This window comes from Hippoglossus stenolepis, chromosome 14 (genome assembly GCF_022539355.2).
Source record: "Hippoglossus stenolepis isolate QCI-W04-F060 chromosome 14, HSTE1.2, whole genome shotgun sequence".
In the NCBI taxonomy this organism is placed as follows: Eukaryota; Metazoa; Chordata; class Actinopteri; order Pleuronectiformes; family Pleuronectidae; genus Hippoglossus; species Hippoglossus stenolepis.
Window position 1 is genome coordinate 24,057,296 of NC_061496.1, and position 27,885 is coordinate 24,085,180.

At 40.6% G+C, this 27,885-nt stretch overlaps 1 protein-coding gene across 1 annotated transcript in view; it reads right to left on the reverse strand.

The window, feature by feature from the left end:
• Nucleotides 1-7,221: 7,221 nt before the first annotated feature.
• Nucleotides 7,222-27,885, reverse strand: part of LOC118120924 — a 72,096-nt gene continuing 51,432 nt past the window's right edge. Inside the window, exons 4-5 of the mRNA XM_035176421.2 lie at nucleotides 14,791-14,996; nucleotides 7,222-8,923 (exon numbers count right to left, since the gene is read on the reverse strand). Coding sequence (XP_035032312.1) covers nucleotides 8,701-8,923; nucleotides 14,791-14,996 — 429 coding nt within the window. The 3' untranslated portion in view covers nucleotides 7,222-8,700. The remainder of the gene's footprint in view (nucleotides 8,924-14,790; nucleotides 14,997-27,885) is intronic.

A 27,885-nucleotide genomic window follows, 5' to 3' on the forward strand; every position in this document is an offset into this window, starting at 1 on the left:
GCTTTGCTGACGGAGCTACACAGGACCAGACTGACGTAAATGACACAGAAAAAAAAACATGCCTCTCGAGCCGCAATTTCTTTGATGAGACAAAGAAAATAGAATGTGAGCAGTGTGTGAGAGCAAATCTCAATAGATTAATTTGAAGTGTTCACTGAATTGTGATTCCTTTTAATTAATGATAGAATTAACTGCTTTGTTAATGCGCTCCTGGAGGAAATGAGCTGCTGGCAAAGTCTGCAGCAAACAAAAGGAGGACACATCTCTCTTGACATTTACACAAGTGTAACTTTGCCAGTGTCAGGGTGCAGCAGCTCATGTTGGGTGAAATTTGTCTTGAAGGAATGTTTTCCTGCACCGTTAGCAGACAGCGAGTCCACACCACAACTGTGTCTGAAATAAAAAAGAGAAATACAGGGAAGTGGGGGTTTTGTGGCAGCTGAAGGTGAGGCATTTTACAGGGGTGTTGATATTATTTAAAAGATGCACTCATGTTAGTTGTTTATCAGCTGCTTAATGTTGTGGAGAAAGTCTATTCAACCAATTTGCAGCTGGTTGGATGATTCCAGCATAATTAGAATTTATTCCATATCTTATTTTTTTGTAAATATATTTCCTTCATCATATTCATGGATAAAATAACAATAACATCAAATCAATCGCTGAGATACTTGCAAATAATGTTTTTTTTTCACTTTCAGCAAACTATGCTGCTGCTGTTCACGCAATTAGGGAAAAACTAGCAAATTGTGCTTTAGAGAATAATGTCAGGAGCCATTTTGGATTCGACCCCACAGATGATAAAATCGTGGATAAAATTAAACACAACTGCGTGTACTACTGTTACCATGACAACAAATCCAGAGTTAGCGTTTGTCTCGTCTCTTCCGCTCGAGGCATTGTCTTGGATGTGACCCGGAAGCAATCTCCGATGTGTGTGTGTGTGAGTGCACTTTCCACAAGGACTAATGTGTGCGTACTTATTTACCCACCGATGCAGTGGACGGACGCTGTAAACCACCAGGCAGTGATATAAAGGAACGCAAAAGCAGGAAAAGCTGTATGCAATGTCTTTTTACAGCGAGTGTGTGTCGCCATGATGTGTGTTTTTATACTCTAGCTATCTAGGAAGTTGGTTGGTCGGGGGTCAAACAGACCAGTGTAGAGTTCGACACAAGAACAAAGCAATGCTCCTTGGTGAGACAGCGAAGGCATCATCTAAGAAAATGATACAGTATTACTATCAAGATATGTGCGTTGTGTTTGAAGGAATTTGAACGTATGTTTGCCTTTGTTTAAACCATAGACTGTATAAAGACAAACGACACGACAGCTACAGAAGTGAAGCTGATGTGTCTTGATCACCCCCTGGTGGTTGGCTGCAGTATAGGTCATAAACCCTACCTCCTCCATGTTAGTGGATGGGACATAGACCAAACTAAAAAGTCAAATGATTTTTTCTTAGTTAGATGTAATGTTTTAGTAAATTATCCCAGTCAGCTTGGATTTAATTAGCTATTTAATACTCTAAAAATGGGGTGAAACATCATGATCGACAGCTATTTCTGACTCGCAATTGGCACGTTGCCACCGAGCGCCATTCTCACATCACTATTCTGCCGAATCTGGCTCCAAAAGTCGTCACTGGTGCAACATGGTGGCGTTCATATCCTGGGTATTTTGGCCTCATTTCTGGACAGTGGGAGGAAGTGGAGACATGTCTTCCATCTTCATACTGTATATTACTTAAACCTCATGGTGAAAAGATGACTAACCTGATGTGGCTTGTTTACAACCTCAGCTTTTCAATCAGACTTTGCTTTGCTGATGTCAGCAGATATAACCGATCATATTGATCCAAAGCCAACAGTGAGACCAAAGTAAAAGAACAGGATGAAGCTTGAAGTTTCTCCCTGTTGACTTTAATTTACACAGGCAATTTGAAAAGTCTTTTTACAAGAAGAAACAGAACTTTTTGCGTCACACAAACACATGTAATGTTAAGAGCGGTCGATCTGACACTCGGAGGCTGTTAAGTTGCTCCAGCAGAGCGCCTCCCCTCACTAAATCTTGCTTCTCGCTTAATTAAACATGGCCTTTGTGGCAAATGTCTACAGCTGCTTTCCTGTTTGGCAAATGCACTTCTGACATCTGACAGTCTTGACTTGCTGATTGCCCATAAGGGGGACAAAATTATGATTACAAGGAAACACTTAACACAACATGGCACAGATAAGAGTTATGAATGGCTGTTCCCAAGCACCGGGGTTGTTTGCGCAGGACAACGAAGAAAAACACGTCCATGCTTTCCTACCATACATAGAGAAACTGCACGATGAGGTCACTGAACTGTACAATCTGCTGTTTTACAAGCACTTCAGAACAAGCAAATTATTACAGCAATGTGTTTGATTCACTTATCGAGGCCTAAAACTGCATCAGTGTAACATTTTGACAACATCGCTGGCTCTGCTGGGGCTGATGTTTGCACTGGATTTCACGTTTCACCACATTTTCGTCTGTGACAGTGTACTTTGTGGATGATTTTGTGCTCGGGCAAGACACAGAGACAGAAAATCATTGAGATTTCACAAACAGTGATATTGGAAGTGGAATTGAGTGAGTATTACAGGCTACATCCCTGCAGCGGCTTTTAACACATACTAAATTACTCTGCGTCCACGCCCCATACTCCATATAAATCCATCAAAGGTGAGAGAGTGTGCGTGTATGAGAGTGTATGAGAGTGTGTGGGATCTGTGTGAGAAGTTAACACAGCACTTTATCATTTCATGCAGTCATTGGAGGCTTTTAATGAACTATTTGGAATGTGTTTCTCTTCTGAGTTTGGATATGAATCCTTTAGTGTTTATTCAGTATGGGCAGCTTGTGCCTGTGTCCTGTGCCACTGGCTGTAATATGATAGCACAGAGTCACTGTCCTACAGGGCAGGTGACCCGTGCAGCTCCAAATCAAATTGAACTCACACAAGTTTTGGCACCGGATTTTAAAGCAGGAAAAGCTCTTCCTGACAAGCAGCATCATACACGGCAAAGAGGTGCAAATTGTAAAGACATGTACAGTAAGTGCCTGTAACCAGTGTTTGACTCACAACTTAAATTTGATGCAAAGACTGATTACATTGAAACGAAATAATACAGTTGCATTTACTTGAAGCTAAACTCCTTTTTAAACTTTTTTTTTAACATTTCATGTCACTTTTAACAGTCTTTTAACATTTTCATTTTGGTACTATGACTCGTCTGGGAAGGAAAACGATTATTGGAGTGCAGCAGAATGGACCATGCCCCCCTCTGGAAGAATCGGGTGGTCCAGAAAGCAAAAGAATATACTCACTTACATTTACTCTTGAGGGAATTATTTGTCGCGCCCTCACGCTACTATGTGCCAGCTCATAAAACAATCGTTACTCTAATTCCTTCATTCTAATTCCTCTAAGTCCTTTATTTCTTCTGCTATCAGGCTACTACATGCTTAAAATTGTTGATTGTTGTTGTTTATGGTGATTTGTGCACTCCTTTTTGGTTACATGAAAACCCATTCATGTAACTAAAATGGGTGGTGGAACAAATTGCCCTTCCAGGACAGTTGTCTGAATCCGACTCTTTTGGACGATGATTTCAAGCTGCTTCACCTGTCAGGCGAGGAGGAGCACATGCTCACGTAAATGTCACCTTGTGTGAGCAGTGCTACCCCCACTGACCCTCCCAGAAAAAACAAACAACAGCTGCATATTGTGTTCAAGAGCAGGGCAACGGGCACCCATACGAGCATAATATCACCGAGCAGGCGATTTCCTGCACAGGCCTGTCAAGCATGATGTACGTAGTGGACCGGTATCTCCCCCACCAGAGCTCAGATAGTTTTGATATTTTTATTAGCATGTCCTCAATCATAAATCACCCCGGGGAAGTGAGGCCGATCCCTCCTCTCTGCGCAGCATCAGATTACAGGTGGAAGACAAAGTTATCAGACACCTTGCCACGTGTCCTGTGTTTAAGCTCCAACACTTTGTCCCGTGTTTGCGTATAAAGTCTTCAATTCAGTTTACATCCAAACATTAGAACAGAGCAGAATACGATATACATACAATTATGTAAATGGGCTTCCAGCGTATGGTGGCTGGGGTTCAGACGCAGCCTTCTATCCTTCATCTGCTTTTATCAAAGCCGCAGACAAAAGCAGTTGGACAGGCAGTAAGGACTTCTTGCAATGTCAGGATGTGATGTCATATCGCTTTAAATAACCTCAGAGGACATCATTTTGTGTTGTTGTGCATCTTGTGATGTTATCTCCTCAAGAGAGACACATTAATGCATTGTTTAAGCACAACGCTGTGTCCATTTGCATCACAATAGCACATCTCTTTTTTTTCTTTTTTTTTACTCCTCATCAAGCCAACCGAGCAGTGCCCCCGACTCAGGCCGGGCAGCAGCCGAGCCGTTCTGCAGCCACACACATTTTCATGTCATACTAACTTGCCAGTGTGCGCAAAACTGTCAGACTCTCTTAAAGGCTCTGGATGCTATGTGTAATTCCTTTAACACAAGGCCAGGCAGATATCCTTATCATTGTTGTAATGGCGTGCTCATGCCACCCTGCATCCCGCGAGCTTGCACGAGGCAGCTGGTAATTCACTTAATTTATTCGACTCGACCCGCGGTGGATCAGTCCGCGCGCCGCGCTCGTGTCGTGTTGACGGCCCCGACTACACGGCCGGACACTCAGCAGCCTTCGTCCTTCAGAGGTGATCTCAGGGTCATATGTGATTCTATCGCAGGCCAGAAACACAGTCATGTATGACTTATACATCAGCGGCGAGGGAATCATGACGAACACATGCGGAGGAATGAAGAGTCTTGATCAGAACTTTGATGTTTTGTGAAAAGGTAAAGATTTGATGTGTTATAGTTAATCAACAGTGAATCTGGGGCTTTCTGCTTTGAACCATCTCCACTTGATGAAAGCACTTTTGTGTCCATCAGAACAGAGAGTGCCTTTGTTTGTTTAATATGTAAATACCATCTGTATTTTGTTTAATCCTCCTCAACAGGTAGCCAACTCTAAAGCAGATCGCCTGTCACTCACAACCTAGGACATTTGGCACTCTGACTCGCTGATTCAAATCTGTGTGTTGGTGCTTCAAAGCAAATAGCTCGTTCACATGTGGTGTGAGGCGCTGCGGGTGTGTTTGACTGGGTCTCAGTCAGCGCTGAGCGGGAGCTTTATCTCTCCTGGTGGATCTGGCCACTCATTATGAGGTGGACTCGTCTAATGAGCTCTGATTTCACAAAGGCCCTGGCTGGAGTTCAATCGAATACGAGTGTGGAGCATTGATAAGTTTGGTGATGAGTTTTTGGAGCATGCCCAGTGCAGTTTGTGAATAAAAGTTGACACTATTCACTGTGTATTTTACAAAATTAAATTAGCAATTTGTAGGTACATTTGTGACCATAACACATACTGTACCAGTGTTAAAATGCCGTTATAATGGCGTCTGCTCCAGAGGTGTCGTAGTGTAGTGTACTGACGCTTCAATGGACCAACCTCCCCTGACCCTCCACTCTCTCTGGCCAACCACATAACACTTAATTTGATCTGGATTTAATCTGCCCCACTTTATACCTATGCTTTAATATTCTGCTCTACTATGTTTATTTGCTACAACGAAGTATTAGGGTCACATGGAGAAAAATATCGCAATATTACAATAATGTCATAATCTTACAGGAACAAAGTCTAGAGTCAGAATTGAGAAGAAAGTCTCAATATTATGAATATAATGTTGGAATTTACCAAGACAAATATATTATTTAGCAAATTGTCATAACAGTTTAAAAGGTTTTCTTGTAATATTAAAACTTAAATACTGTTGGGATCTGGATCCAGCTTTAGTTTAGTTCAGAAGAAAGGATGAGAAAACATTACTACGACTGGAACCCTTTCACATTAAAATGTCTGTTATAATAATTCATTAATATAATAACAATATACAGTAGTACAATAGTAACAGGTCTGAATTATGAGTAGCCTATAATGTTACTTCTGATACTTTAAATAATATCCTTTGCTTCTAATTGAATATTTTTTATCTTGTTCATGTTATTTCAATGTTGTTGCCCTTAATTAATCAACAAATTGACTAATTGCTACTGCACAAGTAAAATGCAGTTTTACAGCAACATTGTCATGTGATGCACATGTTTGACCCAGTGATGAACACTGACGACTGTGAATCAGAACATAATGTGATAATATGGCAGTGCCATGCTCATATCATAGGCAGCTGTAGCTCAGATGGTAGAGTAGGTGGGCTATTAATCACAGAAGTGGTTGCCCAATCCTTGGCTCCTCTTGTCCACATGACGAAGTGTCCTTGAGCAAGACGCCGCGCCCCCAAATTGTTTCTAAATAAACATAACATAATGAAGACTATATTTTCGAGTTGTAGAGCAAGAAACAGTAGGCTGCTGCTGGCACAGGAAGAAGGACATGGAGTCCGAGGATCCAGAGGAGCATTTGTCCTGCAGGATGGTCCTGTAACCTTTCGGTTTGCCATTTGCAACGATGCCCTGTCGGTGGGTATAGATGTAAGAGAACCCACTGGAGGGGCACACTCTCTACGTGCCCACCTGCCTGTCTTACTGCAGTCTGCTGTACCATGTGGAGCCCCAGATGTTGTCGGCGGAATAATCCACACTCATACACTCATGAAAGTGTCCATCTGGCCCCTCACGCGCACACATTAAGCCCCGGAACCATGCAGGCATAGGGACACTGGGAAGCCTGCGCAGGCCTGTTATTGTGGCATTTACCAGATACAGCAGTGAGATACTGCTGTGCGTCTTCTGTTCTGACCATAGAAAGTCTCTAAGCTGAGGTGGTGCCCGACGGAGAGTCACTTGGCTGTGACCGAGAGGTGAACAGAGAGAGACTGGGCAGGATAAGCCTGCAGGTCACAATGCTAGAGGAGCAGAGCAGAGTGAGGAGGACCTTTTAACATTAGCTGAGCTTCAGGCACATGCAGATATGAGCGGGGCTGCAGCCTGGCAGGAGAGGCACCCACACTACAGCCCTGCATCACAGATGCTTCTGTTTATCCAATCAAAATAAAAGACCGCTCTTTTTTGCGGGGGTTTTCTTTGTAGAACTTTGCAGAAATATTTTATTTTCACTAAATACAAAGAGACCTGAAAATCATTCAGTGTAAACATCACATCGAGGCCTGCCCCACTTTTTATTTGTTTCCCAACTTTTTGTACAACAAAGTTATTGATGGTTTATAACATCACAGCATTTGATTATTAAACACATATAATATACAGAAACGTTTACTATTGAAATGCATTTACAGAGTTACACAGTTATTTACAGTAGTCTTTGTATAATGTGGCTCTGAAGGAGATGTCTACATGTCGATTCCAGATTTAAAACAAATAGCTTGCAGCACAAACAACCACTTACTGAGCATGAAGGGCCAATAAAAAGAAACTATTGCTTGCATTATGGGTAATGTAGGATGCAACGTTTTAGGAACAGGACTCAGTTTATCTTCTTCTTGAGTGCCTCGTTAAAGTTTGATTCATACGATCAATTAGAATTCAGTTTGTTGGCCATGGTTGCCAATACATATATGGAGCTTTACTACAGCAAACACAGAAAGTGGTAAAGATATTAATGTGGTCTAATCACCTGTGTCATATGGTGCTGCATATAAACACTTGCTAGTGCACCAAATGAGTATTAATCCGCAGCAGAAAATAGTCCCCTGGAAAAAAAGGATGTACCTTTACTAAAAATGTAGTGCTCAGCAGTTCTGGGAAAATGTAACAGTGGAAATTTGGGTCAATAGATAATGAAACATTTGATTTTGGTTTTCACATGGATTTGTTTAAATGAGAACAAATACAGAGGCTTTAACCAAACATTCCAGTTTCCTGTAATTTAATTGTTATCAACACCTGTAGTATAACATGAAAAGATTGTTGAGCGTCTTGCTGCTACGTCCAATATGAACGTCTTGTCTGATATAGCGCAAAAAAGTGCAGCACTGCGTCTCCCACAAAACAGTAGATGCAAACTGAAAGCTGTTCCATTGAAAACACTGCGTTGATGAAGTGATGGTAATATAACATGAGGGCTACTTGTTGGCACTTTCTCCATCTGTATGATAATGGTTTATGTTTTAGTAGCTCTTGTCGCACTGGGAAGCTTTACTCTCATTTCTGCAACAGCGCTGGGACAGACGTTGCTCTCGCCCCCGTCCTTGTCACCACTTTACAGGCTATTCAATTAGCAGTAGAAGCATGGGAGATGGAGCCATAATGGAGCTGATGAGATGCACAAGGACAGGTGACACTAATCAGAGCGGCGCCCCATTGTCTCTGTGTGGGCATCATTAAGGAAAGAGAGATTTCAGCCTTTTTTTTCCCTCTCTGAGCCTGAACACACTCATGCACTCGTGCATTTTCTTTCCTATCTTCAATTTGCAATATATGAGAATAGGCTCACTGAATAAAGTGCAAAGTTTTGACATTGAGAAAAACAAGAACATTTGAGACTTTACAATAGGTGTAAAATCTCAGTAATAACACTAATAAACTGATGTGTTTCCTTAGACACAGCTTATACCCTAAGGATTTACTTTAGTCCTATACTCTGTAAACTCCTGTTAGTGGTTTAGAAAAGGCTGAGACAGCCACTCTCCAACACATCCACTTTCCTCGCGTCCACTTGACTGGGTGCGGCCGCTGATGAAGCGTGACCTGCCGCTGCTGAAGTGGCCTCGGACTGATCCCGACGGCTCAGGCTCGCTCTGTCTTCCTCAGAGCCCCTGGCCCGGACTGTGAAGGAGCTCTGCTCAGCCTGCCGGTAACGACTGCTGAGGTAGCTCCACAGACACCTGAGAAAACACAACCAAGGTACAAACATCAGGAGAGAACAGACTTGTGGAGTCATCCCACATATTTCTGTCATGCAAGTCCAATTAGGTACATTCACACTTCATCTCAAATAACTGTGTTGGTATAATAACATAATCCTAATCTCATTATTAAATCCCTCTTCTCCCATTAACCAAGGCTTTAGTGTATGTGGGAACCTCTGAGCGCTGCTTAGCCTCCTGACTGGATGTGACCATACAGGTCGAGTCCCTCCATATATTTAGGAAGGGGCCATGTTGGCCAAGAGTAAACTATAATATAAAAAAAATATATATATATATGTAACTGCTTTGTTCAGAACAACATTTGATGTCTGATGTTGATGTTTAAACACTTCAAATATAAATGAAAGACAACCTGCAGCAATGGAATAAAACAATATATCAAAGTCAAGACTGTCTCCAACCAATAACATGTACATACTATACTAATGTGCTTCACCAGATACATTTTAGAAGAAACAAAGTGGCTGCATGAATACATTCCACTGACCACCTCCTCTTGTCCAAGTGAGGAACTGAGGCCTTTCTTTCCAATATCCATGCAAGCATGTCTACTGTCTCTTATTATGTTTTTGATTGCAGTATATTGAGGCCTTTATAGATAATATTCACATTATGGTAAAGATCATGGTTTTGGACAAATATTGGAAAGTAAAGCCAAATGGTACAATTCCGTGCTGCAGGCAAACATTTTCAAAACTATTCAATATGTAACAGATTTTTTTAAGATAGACAACAGAACAACGACCAAACACATCAATGACATGTTATTACCAATTAGCTGATATAGCGAAGAAGTTAGCCAGTCGAGTTTATGACCAGTTCAATATTCACTCATATTAACTCTGCTTTGGTCTCCACCAACCCTGGAAGAAATACCCGACTCTGTTGCAGCTGCTCCACTATACAGTATATAACATGGTGAATTGATATCAGAGCTTTTTTTATGTAAACAGCTGAAACAATGTTTATGAGAACAATGGGAGTGAAGGCATAAAACCAAAACAGCAAGCAGAAATGTGAAGCTTCAATGCTTTTTTCTATTTTATATTATTCTAAATGTGATGAATGGCAATGGTGTTGGAAGGACAAAACATGCAGAACATATATTAAAGGCTCTCCTTGGGCTCTACAGACATTTGATGTATAGCTGGACTAGCATCAGCATCATTTGGAGTCAAGTTTCTGGCTACTTGGTGAATATTAGTCCAGTGTTCAGTTTCTGCTTATTATACAGAAATTACAAAATATATATTGACATATTTTGTCATAGATTCTTCATGTTGGGTCACACCAACAGAACTTAATGTGGTGGACTGTAATTTTCAAACAGTAGCCACCTAACATTAAGACCGACACGTTTCAGTTCTGCCTGGCAATGTGAGGGATGACCAGAGAAATGGAGAACCTCATTATTTCAACGTGTATTTTTCCATCAGGAATATTCAGTAACAGTATTTCAATGGTTTAACATGTTCAGGAGCTGTTTGCCACGAAGCGATACACTGGACACCAAACACAAAAGCCCTTTTTGCAGCAGATTGACTGGATGCATAACCTCAGTCCACGAAATAATTGTCTACTGAGGCAAATCAATACCTCAGATCAGAATTGAACCATTCTGCTTGTTTACAACATCTATCATTTGTTCTTATCAAGTGTGATCAGAGCAATTTTCCCTCCCTTATTATAGGTTTGATGGGACAAAGAAAAGCTCAATTCTGAGAGAATTGGAAAACACATTTCTTGTGCTTTGTGCTAACTAAAGTGTCAACAGATAAGAGAGTCCATAGTATCAACTCGTGGGTAATTCATCTTACAATTGTGCTGCTGTGTTTTCACTTGGAGCAGCTTGGAAATATTGTTTGAGGCCTTTGCTCAGATGTCACAGCTAATGCTTTGCTCAAATGATCACACAAAGGAAAATGTAAAGTGGTAAATGTGTATTCTGTGCTCTCGCTCCCAAATTCTCTTGACTTATGTGCAGCTGTAACTTCAGAAAAAGCACATTTGTACGCTTGTGCAGACTTATATCTGCAAAAGGCAGCTGAGCGCCTCGTCCTGAGGCAGCTCTGCAAACTGCAGCAGACAGTAGCGTGAGGTGAGAGAGCAGTGTAGGCCACTTTGTATCATGTCAGCGCTAGCGGTTAGACGCCATCTCCACAGTGTCCCTTGTCACCAATCACATCCTTTTAAACCACCCAGGGAGCTTGACACCCCCCTCCCCGCACACACACACATACACGCACACACTCCCTTATCTGTCAATGCTGCTTAAATAATGTAATTAATTACTTAATTAACATTTCCATAATCTATTTTAATAAATCTAACACGGCATAATGAGAGTTTCTAACCTCCAGGCAATGGCATATAAAAATTCACAGTGCAGAGCTGCATGGTCAGGGCACTGTCTCAGCTCCGCGACTCCTGACATGACAGTAAAGGAAGGAGAGGGCACATATTGTGTGGCAGCCTTCGGAAAGGCAGTTCGAGCCTGACAAATGTCATGTGACTTTGTGAATCTTTCCAGTAACAGACCTGCAGAAAGAGGAGGAGGGATGAAAAGATTATTTTGAAGGTTCCAAATGTTGAAAGGAAGGGTTTCATAGACTTGGAGGGAAATGAGACGGATTAAGTGCTGACATGATGTGTCTCACTGAGGTTGATTAAAAGTCTTTTAACAACGTTGTAGCTCTATGACACTGAAGAATAAGAGAAATCCGGTTGTGACGACACAAACTACCTGTTAGTATCAATCAGTGTTCCTTGTTTTTTTTTCAAGAGGTTTGTTAAAAACAAAAACTACTTAAAATACTCACGGCCTGATAGGCTTTAAACTGCACTCCTCCTCTTTAGCATGACCTTCCTTTAATGCCCTTTTTGACCAATTATAATAAAAAAGGTCAAATCAAAATGAATACAGCAAAACTAAGGACATTGTTTTTTTTCCACATTCTTTTTGTTTTCTTGATTAAACCTAAAAACCTACATTACCCCTCCTTGGCCTCCATTAGTTCAGTCTGAGATTCGGTGTGTTAGTCTAGTAGCAGCTAGTGTAAAGTATAGATGAGTAGCAGGATACTGAGATATGGTAAACTCACTTCTTTCGAACTCCACACCCTCAGTTTTTTTTTCATTTTCATATATTGATTCAAGGGATGTCATCAAGTGACAACTAACATCTTTTATCACATTTAGACCGATCATGTCCTGTAATTAATTTCCATATGCATACCCTGAAACTTGAGGCGTTGTAGCCATAGCAACTGACAACAGGTTACAGAGAGGTTCAGTCACTGGGGTGGTAACAAAAACGCTTCACCCTCCTGCCATTAGACAGTCATGACAGCATGTTACCTTTTCATCAAGAGTCAGTGTAAATGACCACGAGTGCAAAACACAGTCTCTCCCAACTGCTCACTTGTTTATCTTTGTCTGAAAGCCGTGTTTCAGAGGTTCACAGGGTGTGTGTGTGTGTGTGTGTGTGTGTGTGTGTGTGTGTGTGTGTGTGTGTGTGTGTGTGTGTGTGTGTGTGTGGGTGAGAGACGAGGGGGTTGTGCCGTACAAGGACTTCCCCCCTGAGGCTGAAGAGTGACTGGGATGCTCCCTGACAAGGGGCAGCAGGAGGCTGGCACGTCCCAGGCAGCACAGGCACCATGGGGCATGAGTCTGTGGGGCCCACCAATCCTAATAAGGGCACCCACCAACCGTCCGACTGTACCAGCAATCATTTAAGCATCAGTTGACAGCAAACCCCTTTAGTGCGGTGGGATACCTCCACACTACAGCCGGCAATGTACACTGTTGGTTTTCCAATTGACATAATGTACTTAATCTAAGGCATGGTATTATTAAGCTTTAATGTTTCAAAACAACATAATCATTTCATCTTCTTCTTTTTAATGACTCGCAGACATTAACAGTGTTTGTATTTTAATAGTATGACTGTTAGCATGACAACATATCTGAACCTCTTTCAACTCAAACAATGAGCAAATACCTGCAGCTGAGATGTGCCGAGAACGCAGCTCGTCTGCTGTGGCTGCTGAACTTGTTGTAAACAAACCAATTTCCTGTCATAAAATTACAGCTCATTACTAGCGTGGATAAGGGCTTCAACAACATAATGATGCAGAAGCACATTACCAGCGCAACCATATTTATTAATTACCAGTTCACTAGCCACATTCCTTGCAAAGGCGGTTAATGGGGGGAAAAAAAGTTACGAGACTTGTAGAGTTAATTACAAACAGCCTCTCGTTTTAGTTAAGACAAATACTGGAGGAAGCAGAGATGTAGCACACAAAGTTTTCATTTTGCTATTGGCCTGAAAAAGGAGTTTAGGGTGATTGGAGGGTTACCTCACTTTCTAGCATCATATTCTAAACAGGGGAGCTTGTCTGTAATTCCCAGAATTCAGTTCATTAAGGTCAGATGTGCTTTTAGTTACCAAAATACTACTTGAAGTGTTATTTCTCTTAAAAAAAAAAGAAGAAATCACTGGTCAGAACTGGTCAGGGCCGGCTGCTCTCTTTGGATATGATCAAAGTGACAAATCCCATATGTTCTGTTGTTCAGTAGCAGCACCACCTTGTTGAATCTGCTCGTTGGAGCAGGAAAACAAATCTCCATATACAACTGTGATTATACAAATAAATTACAGAAACGACTCTTGAGAGAAAAGTTAAGACAAAAATCAAGGAGAAAAACAAGGGTTACTGCTAAAAAATGAAGGATGAAAGTATGTCATTGTTTGTTGAATCTGACGGAATGAGTCTGAATGAGGTGTTTTTTCTTGAAATGTCACATTTTTAATAAGTAAGAGAACATTGCTACATTTAATTCTAACCTGGTGAGCTGGCTGGGGACAAATTAATACTAAGTGAATTTTAGCTGAAACGTTGCAGTGGACAAAGCTTCAGTTCTTAATATGATAGCAAACATAAGTTGACTTGCAAGCATCTGAATAATTGATGAAGGCTTCCCAATGTTCATGCAACATTGTGATTCTGTTTTAATTTATTATCACAATAAATTTCATATTGTGCCCTGAATAGTTTGGGATAAATAGGCATTGGTTATGTGGGTAATAAATATGTCAGGAAGCTACATACATGTAACACACCTATGCAGCCTATCTTTAAATCATGTTTAATTTTTTTCGGGGGGGAGGCAGTTATTAAAGTTAAAGTATCAGTAAGAGGGTTTCTAGCGCCGGCCCTGAATCCAGCAGGTGTTTTTTTACTGATGTGCAGCGTGATTGAGTCTCTGCTTTAGGCAATCATAGATTACATAACCTGTGTCAGTAATCTGATTACAGTAATCATCATATGTAGCTTTCTAATCACAGAGTAGATATTGTTTATGCCAGGATTCTAATGTATTATTTACAAGGTAGATGTTAATAAAAAAACAGGCTGTTCATTTACTAATGGTTTACAGAACCGCAGGCATTGTTCCAATTAGCAATATCAAAATGGGAAAGAAGACTAAATGAAAACAAGAGGGGTGGGGGGTGTTACGGGTCGGACAACAACATGTTTTCACAGATTATTTGGGTGACACGGTTGCGCACCGCTCCTTGTTTTGAAGCTCACATAAAAATGAAATATTTCTTGAGAATATTGTTTGCTTTTGGAAAATGAAAACACATCTAAGACCAGAATACAACCAGAGTGGAAAGACCATCATCATCTTATTAATCATAATCATCAGCATTCTGATTGCGCTCGCCAAGTTATACAAAGATCAGACCAAGGGTACTTCAACTGCTTGAAGTACACAAAGGCTAATAAGTACGGAGTCGAATTTCCAATACTCACTTGATGAGCAGGATCTCCGTCAGCAGACCAAAAGAGGCCGCAGCCACTTTAAAGGTGCTGGGAGGTGGAGGGCTGGTGAAGAGGGTCATCATGCAGTAAACGACATACGGCACCAGACCCAGCAAAACCAACGCTGTGATCAGCACGAGCCACGTCTGCCACTGGGAGCTCACCCAGCGCCATGGAGAACTCCACTGGAGCTGGTACTGGATGAGAGGAGAAAAACACAAGTCCTCATGAGTTCACACAATCTGAATGTTCAGACATATCAAAGTGGTTCTGGTTTAAGATGCAGAGAAACTAAAGCCAGGGACAGAATGGGGAGTTGCAGCTGTGATGTTGGTCATAGAGTCGATCAGGACTGTTCCAGTTTCATCAAATACTTGTAAAGGTAATGCCACCTTCAGTTGAAAGTCCATCCAACCACCCATCCATATCTATACCACTTATCCTTTGGGAAGCTGGAGCCAATCCCAGCTGACATTGTGTGAGAAGCGGACGGGGTACAGCCTGGACAGGTCGTCAGCACAGGCCCATCACAGAGACAAACAGCCACTTACACTCACATTCACACCTACGGTCAAATTAGAGTCTCAAATTAACCTAACCCCAATCTGTGTTTTGGGATTACCAGGAGAAAACCCCAGGCAGACACAGGGAAAACACACAAACTCCACACGGAAAAACCCAAACAGGGATTCGAACCATAGACCTTGTTGCTGTGAGGCCACAGTGCTAACCAAAAATATGAAATTAAATAATTATATACCTAATTTAGTAAACTAAGATGGTAACAATAGCAATCATTATATTATAACGGTCATGAGCGTGTGAACCTGATATCATTCGTCTTTAGTGCCAAAGTACAACATGCTTGCAGATGCTTAGCTGGCAGCTGTATTTGCGGGTGTGTTAATCTGTGATGTAATGAACTATGATCCAGGAAGTTCAGGTCAGGGTACAAATCTGCAACTCGTTTTGCAATTCCCTGACACCGGATTTCACAACTGAGTTGTTTTATCTTTCATCACCGCGGTCACGAGTAAATACAAAGAAACAGGTCAAGTTTGCAAAGTGAGCCTGTAAGAATTGGTGCTTGCATGTTTTTGACTGGCCACCTTGACGGATGATGCTGCAGCAAAAATTGACTTGAGTCTTGGCACATCCAGTGTTTTGTTGCATGGGCTTCATTTAAATGAATGATTTTTTTCATGCAGGGCTAAGTCAGTCTGACATTATATCTGATGTCTCGCTGAGAGGGTTTCTTTTTTTGTCCCCAACCAATCTGCACCTAGTGACACTTCAGCCCTGCTGACATTAACTTCTGTTTACACTGAATCAGCTGCAGCTAGATAATTTACTAATTACACATTCAGCTATTAAAGAGCAACATTGTCATTAATTTTGAGTGGTGTTTGTGGGAAACTGCTGAAAGTTCATTTAAGTGTCAACTTTCCATTAGCAGTTTTGGGTCTTTCAGAGGAAAATATCTGAATATGTCAGCTTGTCATGAAGTGTGACTCTCTGCTCTTTGGTGCTGAGCAGGTTGTGGAGTGAAGTAAAGTAAGTAAACAATGAGCTGAGACTCACGAGTCCTGATGTGAAGTTGAGTGAGTTGCAGATCCAGGTGATAATTCTCTGTTCATCACAACAAACAGCCCCTTTTACATTGTTTTTCATTTTGTCATTTGATTTTTATTGTTATAAAAATACTGATTATAAGTCGAATATGCTAATATAATAACTTAAACCAAACAAACAAATAATATAACAGCTGTAGCAACCTCATCCAGGCTTGTTGCAGTTCATTTTTGATGGTTGTTTTTATGGATCGAGCTCTTGCTATGAAGGAAGATGACATAACCATTCCTACTCCCTCCCACAAATCTCTGAGTGGTCGACTGTATCTCCAACTGACTGAAATAGTTGTTAATGAGCACAACACCAGAGCTATTTGAGCTGCCTTACAAACAGCAGTTGTGAGCAGTGATTTCGAGGTGTGGAACCAGGCTATGACAACTCGTTGTCTTGTTGAAATCTTCCCCGACTGTGAAAAGATTTGGCCCAATTAAAGTCTAACGACTTGACAACACACAGTGCTTAGATCCGTGTTCTAAGTGAGTGTGGAGTGGATTTTGCTCTGATGTGTACAGATTCCAGTCTTTAAAAAAATGTACAATTTACGACACACATATTTTTATATGTGTGTCGTAAATTGTAAATTAGATCATAAGATTACCTGCTCTATTTAACACAAACTATACTGGTCAAAAAATCCACTAACACTTTATCCAGAGCGACTTACAATAAGTGCATTCAACCATGAGGGTACAAACCCCGAACAACAAGAATCAAGAAAGTACAATTTTCAGTATTGAAAATACTAATAAAGTATAGTATTTATCCAGGAGACCCACCTACTGGCTCACAAAGCACAGAAGCTTTGCAATGACTGGGTGGGCTACATGGGGACATCCTGTGGCGCTAGCCAGATCAGAGGGGTAGCCGCACTAATTAACAAGCAGTTACAATGTAAACGTGTGAAACTGAGAGCAGACGAGGCTGGGAGGATCCTGTTGATGCTTTGTGAGATCCAGGTCAACGGTATTATATTAGCAAATGCTCCAGATATAGATGATCCTGCATTTCCTGGACTTCTCGAGAAGAAACTGAATGAAATGGGTTTATGGATTATGTGTGATGATTTTAATGAAGTAATGGACCCAAATTTCTCCTTCTTTTAATTTTAAATGCTGACGCTGCATTTGTCCCGCATCTTTATGTTGCCCAATGAACTTTCGGGTGTTGGCGCATAAATGCACATTTGTGTTCTTCTGTGTTTTTTTTACCTCTTGGGAACAATGCACAACAGCGATATTTTTCTTCATATCATGCAAGATAGATAGAAGATGCAACAGTGGCCAGATGTCGTATATGACTCACCAGTGGGAAAAAAACAGAAAGGCAACTCCTCAACTGGCAATGTGTGAGGAGTCTATTGCCTTTTTAGTGGGTTTGTACCTCCTAATTGTGGATTTCAATAGAGTGGTCAAACTGTACTTGTAACTGGTTAAATATGTAATGTGTTTCTTCACTTAAAAACAGTAAACGTACACTCTGCTAAGTTTTACAGATACCGAAATCCTAATAATAGTGGTGTGAATGTACAATGGTGAGCAAAGAAACCCATAATAATGGAACAAAGTCAGTAACTCAACTGCACACCTGTTCTGTACATTCTGTCCTTTGTTAACCTCGGGCTTGGCTTTTTTAAAAGCTGTACAAAAACACTTAACATTCAAACAGGAGAAGAAAAACCCATATAAACACACACACACACACACACACACACACACAGTTAAAACACACACAATATGCACGCAGGCCCATGCATAAAAACACTAAAGCATGCATACAGTCATCAAGCCAGCATGCAAACACGGCCTTAAACCCTCGCCAAATATCGCCATGCTCTGGAGACAAACCAAACCACTTGGGCAGCGTTTGATTAGTGTCTGGAATTCATCTGCAAATGCACACTTGCCTTGTCCTCTTTCATGGCTGCTATTCATTAATTAGATTCTTTGTGCAACTGAGCTATCCTCAGTGTTTAAGGTTACATCAGGCCCCAGTAAGTGGCTGCCTGATAACAGAATGCATCCATCTTCATTACTCAGCCCTTTCTGTCGAGGCTTGCTCCTCCACAAGTGAGCTATGTCAGGAGGTTCTAAGGAACTGATCCATTTCGTTGCATTCGGATCCTGAACTTTTGCCTCCTTTGATTTTAGTTGCTCTGATTAAATTACTGGGTTGTGGTTTCCAATTCATATCGGGCTCTTTTGTGGTTGTTTTTCCCCCTCGAGGAAGATCAGTGGTGGAGCCAAATGAAAACCAAACACCTCTTTGTGTCTTTAGATCACATAATATGTTTGGAGAAATTCGCAGCCATGTTGGACAAAATGTTTTTTTTTATTGTTTTTCTATGAAGAATCCTGTCTATTTAACATTATGAACACTCTGGTTGGTTTGAACATTTCTCCTGATAAGCTATGGCTGCAGATCACAGTCAGGTCATTGCATTGAAAAAAATATTTTAATACATTTTAACAAGGTTACTAAGAATTCAGAAATGATTACATCTGAAATTAGATTTCTGTCAAATTAATTATTAAATGATTGGTGTATATAATTTAAAAGCTAATTTTCAATTTATAAATCTTCTTTTTGAATTTGGTTGCGTATTACAAACCAGTTTCTTCCATGTCTCTGTCGGTGCACAGGCTAACACACACACAGAAGAATTGTTAGCTTATTCCATCCATATTTGCCAAAGAAATCTCAGACATTCAGATAAATGTCTGCACAAACCAAAACACCTGTTTTCAATCTTAGAGGAAATATGAATAGACTCAACTCCCAAGGTAACAACAGGGGGAATGTGTTGACACACAGTGAAGGCTTTCTTTTGTTATTCAGGGAATGGAACCACGATAACACAAGCTTTAAAAACTGGGCCTGAATGTGGTGGTCAGTCCTTGTGGTTTTTTGGCGACTGAAAGCCATTGAACACATTTTGGTGACAATCCTGAAAAGGCTCATTTCTACATGAAGCTGTTAGCATCACATCCATCAATGAAATCTCAGCTTTTAGTCATTTCAAGGTCAAGCCAGTTTGAATCAGGTTAAAAGCAGCTCAAAATGTTTATTGCATTCCCTCAACTGAATGAATTATCTGTGAAGAAGCACGGTGGAGTAACCATAAGGAGACCGTCGCATCTGTCTTGTCTCCACGTGACTCTGCATGGACGCAGGTTTTTAGTATTTTGTAGGCGAATGGCTCAAAGGAAAAACGGAGACACAACGGTCCGTCTATTCCGCGGAAACCATGATTAAAGACACACTATATGAGGATATGTATCACAGGCCTGGCAGACTTACCTGCCCCTTTTTGGTGAGGAACACTGTCTCATCAGAAATTACATTTGCCCTGAACCTCATCTTAAATTCAAATAACACGTGGTTATTCAAACACCACACTGAGAAGCCAGCTATAACTTAAAAAGTCAACACGCCATACATTCACCATTGGTTAAAAATCACAGTGTGTTAATTACATCCTGATGTTTTATGACTATGACCTTTAAACACTATACCAATCAATCAATACAGGAGGGAGGCAGCCCATTGGGAATATTTAGATTCACAGATTCTGAAAGTAGGGCACTATTTATCCAAACACAATCATTATTAATCGCCGGACAGTCAACCCAAATACATTCTGCATATTTTCCACATTACACCCTCTCTCTTTGGAAGCACAACTACCACATACATTGTCCAGCATGGAGATAATTAATGAAGATGAGCTGCCACATTAGTACAGCAGAGGGGATGAAGGGACAAGTACAATGTTATCCTCATAAAGTGGTGGTCAGACATGTTTGACCTGCTTTCTCAATGACTGTAACACTCCATCTGATTTAAAAACAGGTTTTAGATTCATTTAAAAAAAAAGAAAAAGAAAAAAGATATGTTACACCGCAGTCACCCCTGTTGAACTTTGAATTTGAGGACTTTATGTTGGCCATACAGTGAAAGCAGTCACAGATAACACTTGAATTGTGTAATGTCAGAAACAATAGACCCTTGATTTCAGACATAAGTGACAGGCCTCTCAATTTTTGCCAGAGTACCACTTTTGCTAGCTGAAATAACACGTTGCTCGCAAATTATGCTAACAAGCTAGCTAACCTTAACTCTTGAAATTGAGAATACACTTAATCTCTGACTTATTTGAAGAAGGGAACACTGAAAACATGTCTAAACTGTGGTTTGGTTTGATACTTTACCTTTTCTATTATCAAACACACTGTTTACTGTTAACTGTTATAAGAGAACAGACCTAAATATCTTGGTTTAACTTCCCAAAATCTAAAAAAGAAAATGAAAATAAAATTGGCCTTAACTCTGCTATACTATCATCCAGGTTCCCACACACTGGATGTGCTGCAGTGCACTAATGATTACAAATACTTTATTTCCTTTTTCTTACAATCTTGTTGTAAATCATGTCACTGTGTGGTTACGAATTAGTGATTATGAGGCTACTGTAGGCCTATGCCTCAACTAGATTTGGAATTATTCTCATTTCAGCAGGAACTGCTACTAAAATATTTACCAACCACATATTTCTACTAAGTGTACCATGTATACCTGCTGCAGTAGAGACCTGGATTTGTTTTCCTAAAATGTCTCAGTACTTTAACCTTTAACTGGTTATTGGTGTATCGACTAACTTTAGTTGGATCCCCTAATTTCAGGTGCAACACAAATTAACTGTGTAATGTCTAAAATGCCAAGGAGCTCCTCCAACAGTCTCCCGTGTACATGCTGCTTGTTTGCTAACAACAGTGATGAAGTTCTACTTAGAAAGACCAGACCAGAAAGTCTATTAACTTATTGAGATTAAAAGCCTGATGCCTTCCCTCCCACACATCCCTCCATGGCCCCTTCCCCCGGCCGGCATCACACCTCCAAAGGAGAAAGGTGATTGATGAGCCCCATCAGGCAGCTTGGAATCTCTTCTCTCATTAGACTCCTTATGCATCTAAGCTGTTCCAACACACACACACACACACACACACACACACACACACACACACACACACACACACACACACACACACACACACACACACACACACACACACACACTGGTAGAGCAAGGCAGGGGGAAGGGAGTGAGTGGGTGTCCATCCTCTGACTTTTTAGAAGATAAGTACTCACACTAAAATATTTACTTTGTTCATTAATCTCCGGAAAATTAATTTGCCATTATACTTTCACCCTCAGAAAAAAGTGAGACTTTTTTTAATTGAGAAGTGTGCTTTCCACTCCCTTCTCTTCATGCTCAGTGAGCGTTCTCTCTTTTGTCTCACGCCTGGGACTGTTTGGAAATTAACGTCCCTGAGGGAGCGGTGTTTGGACAGTCAGGGTGGATCCTATCATCGACCACTGAGGCTCTAGCTGGAGTGGCGAAAAGGAAGGGAAAGAATGTTGCATATGCACGTCCCTAACGCAGACATGCTCAATCACATTAATGGAAGTTCAGGGCAATATTATGTACTAATTGCAAATGGATAGCAGCATTACTGTAATGTGCCGCTGAATGTTTCGCTGCAGACCGAGTGGGGTCCTTTCTATTCAGATAAATAACCTCATTATACCTGAGACAATAACCAAGATAAACAGTTAGAATCAATGCCCTACATTGAAACAATTTAGTCAGGAGTGCATCTGATTCGAGTAAATCAATTTTGATCAGTTAGACACAAAATAAATATGCAGTGTAAATAAGGAAATTTACTTTGTTTTTCTGTGGTCGTGAAATTCTGCATTTGCTAACCACACCTATTTGTAGATTGTCAGATAAAAACATAATCTGCTAACCCTGCTTCTGTGGCTCTAACGTTGCTATAGTATTATATTTACCCTCGGTAACAGACGTACTGCCCAGTTGGGAAGCAGTTGCACTCGCGCGTAGTGTCAAATACATGGCATTCCCGGAATGGAAGCCCATGTTGTGTAGAAAGATGTTTCAGCATATGTGTTTCCACCCTGACTTGAAATTACAATTTACCAACATTACACCATGTTCTGCACAGGTTTTACTTGTGGTGGTGTGAGATTCATGCAGTTTGCAGTTTAACTCAGATATGACCATAGTTAAGTAGATGCTAGCTAGGCAACCACAAACCTCAAGTCACCACTCAAAGAATTTGCAATACGCAACTCAAAGCATTCAATGTAAGTAGCACTGTCATCCTCTTTCTTTATGAAATGAAGCCACGCTCTGCACCGTTACTTCCTCTCTGCCAGGACTCCTTGTGGCAAGTTTCCAACAGGGCAGACACATTTGGTGTTGTTGTTTTGTAATGTGCAGCAGTCAGAAGAAACGCGCCAGCACATGGTAAAAAAGGTTTTGACAAGCTCATAGATGGTTCATACAATTTGGAACCCTGTCTCAGGTGGAACCAGTTCTTGAATCCTTTCTGTAACAATGTGCATGGGGTTCTAGTGAGAGAAAATTAGGTAACTGAAGAGGTTGGAAGGTTGGTGATTTTCTTCGGGCCGCGCTGGATGCGTGAGACTTGCCTGAGACATGCAGCTTTTCTACAGAGCCTGGTCTCGTATATGTTCTTCATGTGTCTTGCACGGTTCACAGCAAAAAAGACAGTTTCAATATGTATGTCTATCTATTGAATATGTCATACACATATATATATATATATATATTTGAAACACTTCCTGTACCCATTTTAAGGTAAACGCACTCTAGTGTTTTGTTGACTAAATCCATTCATTCGTTTTTACAAGGTTTTATTGTTGAAGAGATGCACGGCTTCAGACTGAGTCCTGGTATTTAGTTGAGGACATATGCTACTTCTATTACACGCTTCTGACACGCTGCCTGTGTGAGCAACAGGCAGGAGGTAGATGAAGCAGATCAGCGACGCAGAAGTCACGCACTGCACACGCATCCGGTGTGGCCCGGGCGTTAGAATGAAAAACTGTGAACATGTGTGCTAGCCTGCTTATTGGTTCAAATGTATACAGCCAAAAGTTAGCATATCTTTAGCTATTGACATTTGTATATCTATGGATTATGTTAAATAAATACCCAATTCAGAAACACCTCATCCACTTTTAGTGAACCATAAGCCCCCAGATACAATGCTGGGCTAAGAGGTGATTTTGGAACAGCAATGCTCAGTATTACAACTTCGTAATGCACACACATGCATTTTACTGTTTCATGTTGCCATCACATGCATATTAAATCATCTTTTTCTGAGTTTTTATTTCAAAATGAGTCAGCAGGAGACAACGTTTTCAACCCACTCTTAGAGCTAACGTTAATTAGCTCGCTGGCTAGGGTTGATCAAATCTGCCAGTGATAGTTGACATTTCAACCGCCAATAACACAAAAGGCCACTGGGTAAAGATGATAAAGTTATTTTTGTCTCCCTCTATTTCAAATATTATAAGTTGTAAGTCAGTTCCCGTTATTGTAAATGTCCCCAGTGAGAACAAAAAGACTGACAGGCGCACCGGAGGATTTGTCAATTGTGGCTCCTTGTGGGAAAGTGTGCGACAGTATGAGAGGGTGTGTATAAGTGTGCGAGAGAGGGAGAGACAGAGAACGCATTGTGTGAAACATTTTGTGTGTCAGAGAGGGGGAAGGAGGGCGAGTTTGTCTGTGAAGGTTGGGGTTTTGGTCATCTGCCATCGGATAAGATATCCTGACAAGGCAATCAGAGAGAAAACAAATTCTGCAGCCACACAGGTTCAACTCTGTCGTTCTTCACCCTGATGAGCTTTTGAAAAATGGAGTGCTGTTGAAATTGGTTTTGTATGGGAGGCTTCATATCTGTCTCTTGTCAGGATTATTGCCACCTGTCTTCATTGGCTGTAAAGGTCTGTTAATTAATCTGCCTCGCCTTCTTTGTTGGCCGGAGAGGGGGGGTTGGTGAACGAAGCGCCGCTCTGTCAGGTGCACGATTCCAAATAAATATACTATATCTACTTTCGGGTTAGACTCCTGTGATGTTAAGCAACATCTCTAATCAGTATCATTAAAATAATGCATCATGTCTTTCCTCTCTAATTTTATGAGTGAAGCACTTTAATTGGATATTTAATTTAATTCCGTTAATGAAAGTCCTGGGAAATGCTGTTTGAGGGACACTGATATCTCTTGTGATCAATGAAGCCGCAAATAGAGCTCTTCAGAAATTCTCTTCAGAGATTATGTCTGTCTCCAACTGTGAAAATGCTTCGAACAGAATATTAATAGAAGCAACTGCAAATCGAACATTTGCAATCATAGAAATACATGCAATGTGCTCTGTTCCATAGGAAGGTGATGCCTGATAAAACATGTCAGCTGATATTAGCAAGGTGGATGTGTGAAAGTGGATGCATGCAGGTAAGAGCAGCAGCATGTGATCCAGCATTGATTAATTTGACATGGATGGATTAATATGCCACTGGATATCCATGCCAAGCCTATCAGAGTAAAAGTGTTATTACACAACCATCAGCTGTGATGCCTCAAATGAGCAGGAGGAAACTGATTTACAAGGCCAGGATACTGCAAGACCGGAGGCACGGAAAAACTGCTCAGTGGACTTCTTTCCTTTGTTGCACAAGGCCCAATCACAATCGCACAGGAACTTGCCATTGGCCTCGGCCCTGCTAAGTGTCAAATTGATCAAGTGCTCGCTGGGATTGTCTGCTGCAGAGTGTCTGCACCTGTGCATTCCTCTAAGTGTTGAGATCCTGGCAATTCTTGACGTGAAGTTTGAACTCGGCCTGCTGTTTGCGGCTCAGGCGTACCCAGACATGCCTGGCTAAGAGCAGCTTGTATTGTACACACACTCCTGTCGCTCTCTTCTGTTCCTTTGGAATGTAAACTACCAGTGTCACATCGGTGATATACAAGGGCTGCACATTTTTGTTGCAGTGCAGGTGCAGTTTGGGGTGCAGCGCTTAAGTGCTGTCCCAAGTTACAGCATGCAAATGATTCTGGAGAACAAGAGCTACTTGGAGTCAGCTCAATGCAGAATAAAGTTTTGAACAAAGAAAGTCATCAGATAATGTTTATTACATATTTCCCCTGTGAATGCATGCCACGCTACCCTTAATCAACAGCACTTTTACATATGTTTGATTAAAGTAAAAATGAGCTGTTGTTTCTCCAAGGACATCTTTTTATGTGGAGAATACTTTTTCATTTAGCAGATGCTTATATGCAGAACAGTGTTGTTGCCGCCCACAGGTATAATCAACCAGAAAATTAATAATCATTCTGCAGGACTACAATAAATCATTATGCTTTGGACAATTAATAATGGAGGCGAAGCTTGGAAGCTTGTCTGATTACAATAGTTACGATGCATATCATCAAGATTTAAATTTAACATTTCACAATGGAGTTTCAGACACCAGTGCACATTACTGATGTTTAAATTTGGTATTGGGGCGGGTCACAGGGGTTGAGGGATGGTGTATATCTCCATTTATTACTCTATCCAAACTCCTATTAAAAAAATTAGCTCTTTTTGTAGCTATAAATTTACAGTTGACGCAGAGTAAAAACACAATGCAGAGTGATTAAAGGACAAAGTCAAAATAAAGTGCTTTATGAAGCTTCTCATGCAAATTCTTTTATGCGTAGGATTTCAATGATCTTAATCTGAATTGAGAAACACATTTTAAGTTGCCAGCAATTGTGAGGTCAGCAAATTCTCCCTCTACTTTGGATGTTTACTCAGAATGGTTTGATCAAGCTGCACATTATTTATCAGAAAATAAATTCACCTCAGATAATGCATATGATGGATCAGTAGTTGAATCATAATAAAGTGGTTGGTGCAGTTCAATGTATTTTGTATCTTATTTTCATGCTGCTTTTGATTTAACAGACTATAGGCACAACTTAAAATACGTGTTTATTGTTATTATATCTGTAGTAAACGGAGTGAGACACTATTTATCTGGTCAGTCACAAAAGGTATTTAAAAATCAAAGATCGTACGTCAAGGTGTCCCCCAGGGATGCTGTTTGGGACCACTGCTCTTCTCTTTTCTAAAAGCCACTTTAACAGTTACGTCCTCATCATATGTCATCAACTAATGTGAGCTATTTTGAAAGTATTTAAAAATATGTGGAGAAATGAATTTACTTCAATATTAATCTCTGAAAATAATTGATTTAAAGTTCAAATTCAAAAATAGTGTTTTTACAAAGTGCTTTAAAGGCGGGTCTGCAAAATAAAAAAAACCCTAAGAAGAAAAAACAAATCTTTCTGCAGTGTGGATGTGCAAATGAATTAGGATTATATAGTTGTTTGACAATTGTTCTGTATTTAGTTTGTATGACAAATGTTTGTCTTAGATGACTTTAGTGGGATTAACAAAATGGTGATGTTGTAGTTTTTTTATTTACTGTCGACCCACTTACCTCATTCATCATTTGGAAAGTGGATGCTCCACTTGAATAGTGGAAGCTAGTGAGCCGAGCCAACTAGTGTTAGCTTTGATTCCAACTACTGTAGATGGTTCTTCTCATCTATTTTATATCAACACATGCTGCTGAGTCATCAGAAGCTTTGGCAGTGTGAGGACAAACAATCAGAGGTCACAGCAACACGTGGTCCTGTAACCTCAGCACGCAGTTCATTACACCATCAACAAATCAAAATAACTGATCAAAATAAAAAATGACCAACAAAAATTTCTAAAAAATATTAAGTCTTGTATCCCTCTTTCTTTGACAATCACATCAATTATGGACATTATTTCCAGTGACAAGCTGCATCAACTGTACATGAACCTTAGTTTGACATTTTAACATTTTCCCCTCAAACGCTCCACCATGATTTTTCGGGTGCCCTCACAACCCAGGTGTGCAGATCTGTTACACGCTGTGAGGATAACTAACCCTGGGTCCACTCAGTTTTGACATCCAGCTTTCAAGAGTCAAAGAAGAAACGCTGAGAAGCATGGGGGTCCCATACCTGAGCGGGGTAGTCAGGTCCTTGAATGGACATAAACTTCCCCCACCTGACATGTGGTGGGAAGAGGATTAGTTAAACACACTCAGTCTTGGCTGACTCACACTTTGTGGAATCACAAAGTAATCTCGAGGCACATTCACTTAGGAGGCAGCTTGATGATCCCAGGCCAGTGATTTATTCATCTAAGGCACGTTGCGAGGCTATAAGAATTTGTCAAGTTAGAATCCTAATTAAAACTGTTAATCACAGATTCCTGTTTGTTCAGCACTCGAGTGAAATGAAAAATGTGATCAAATTATTCATTGCTCCCTTTCAGACAGGTAAGCCAGCATAGCCCTGGGTGTCAATGCACGGCGAAAAGTTTATGAAGGCGTATGAAGACTTTAATCCTCGACTTTTTAATTTACTTGATATATAGAAATTATAAATTGACATCAACAATTTAACCACCTGATCAGTTTGGATTTATCTATTTATCCAGATCAGCATAAGTTGAGACATTTCTGTAATGGGCT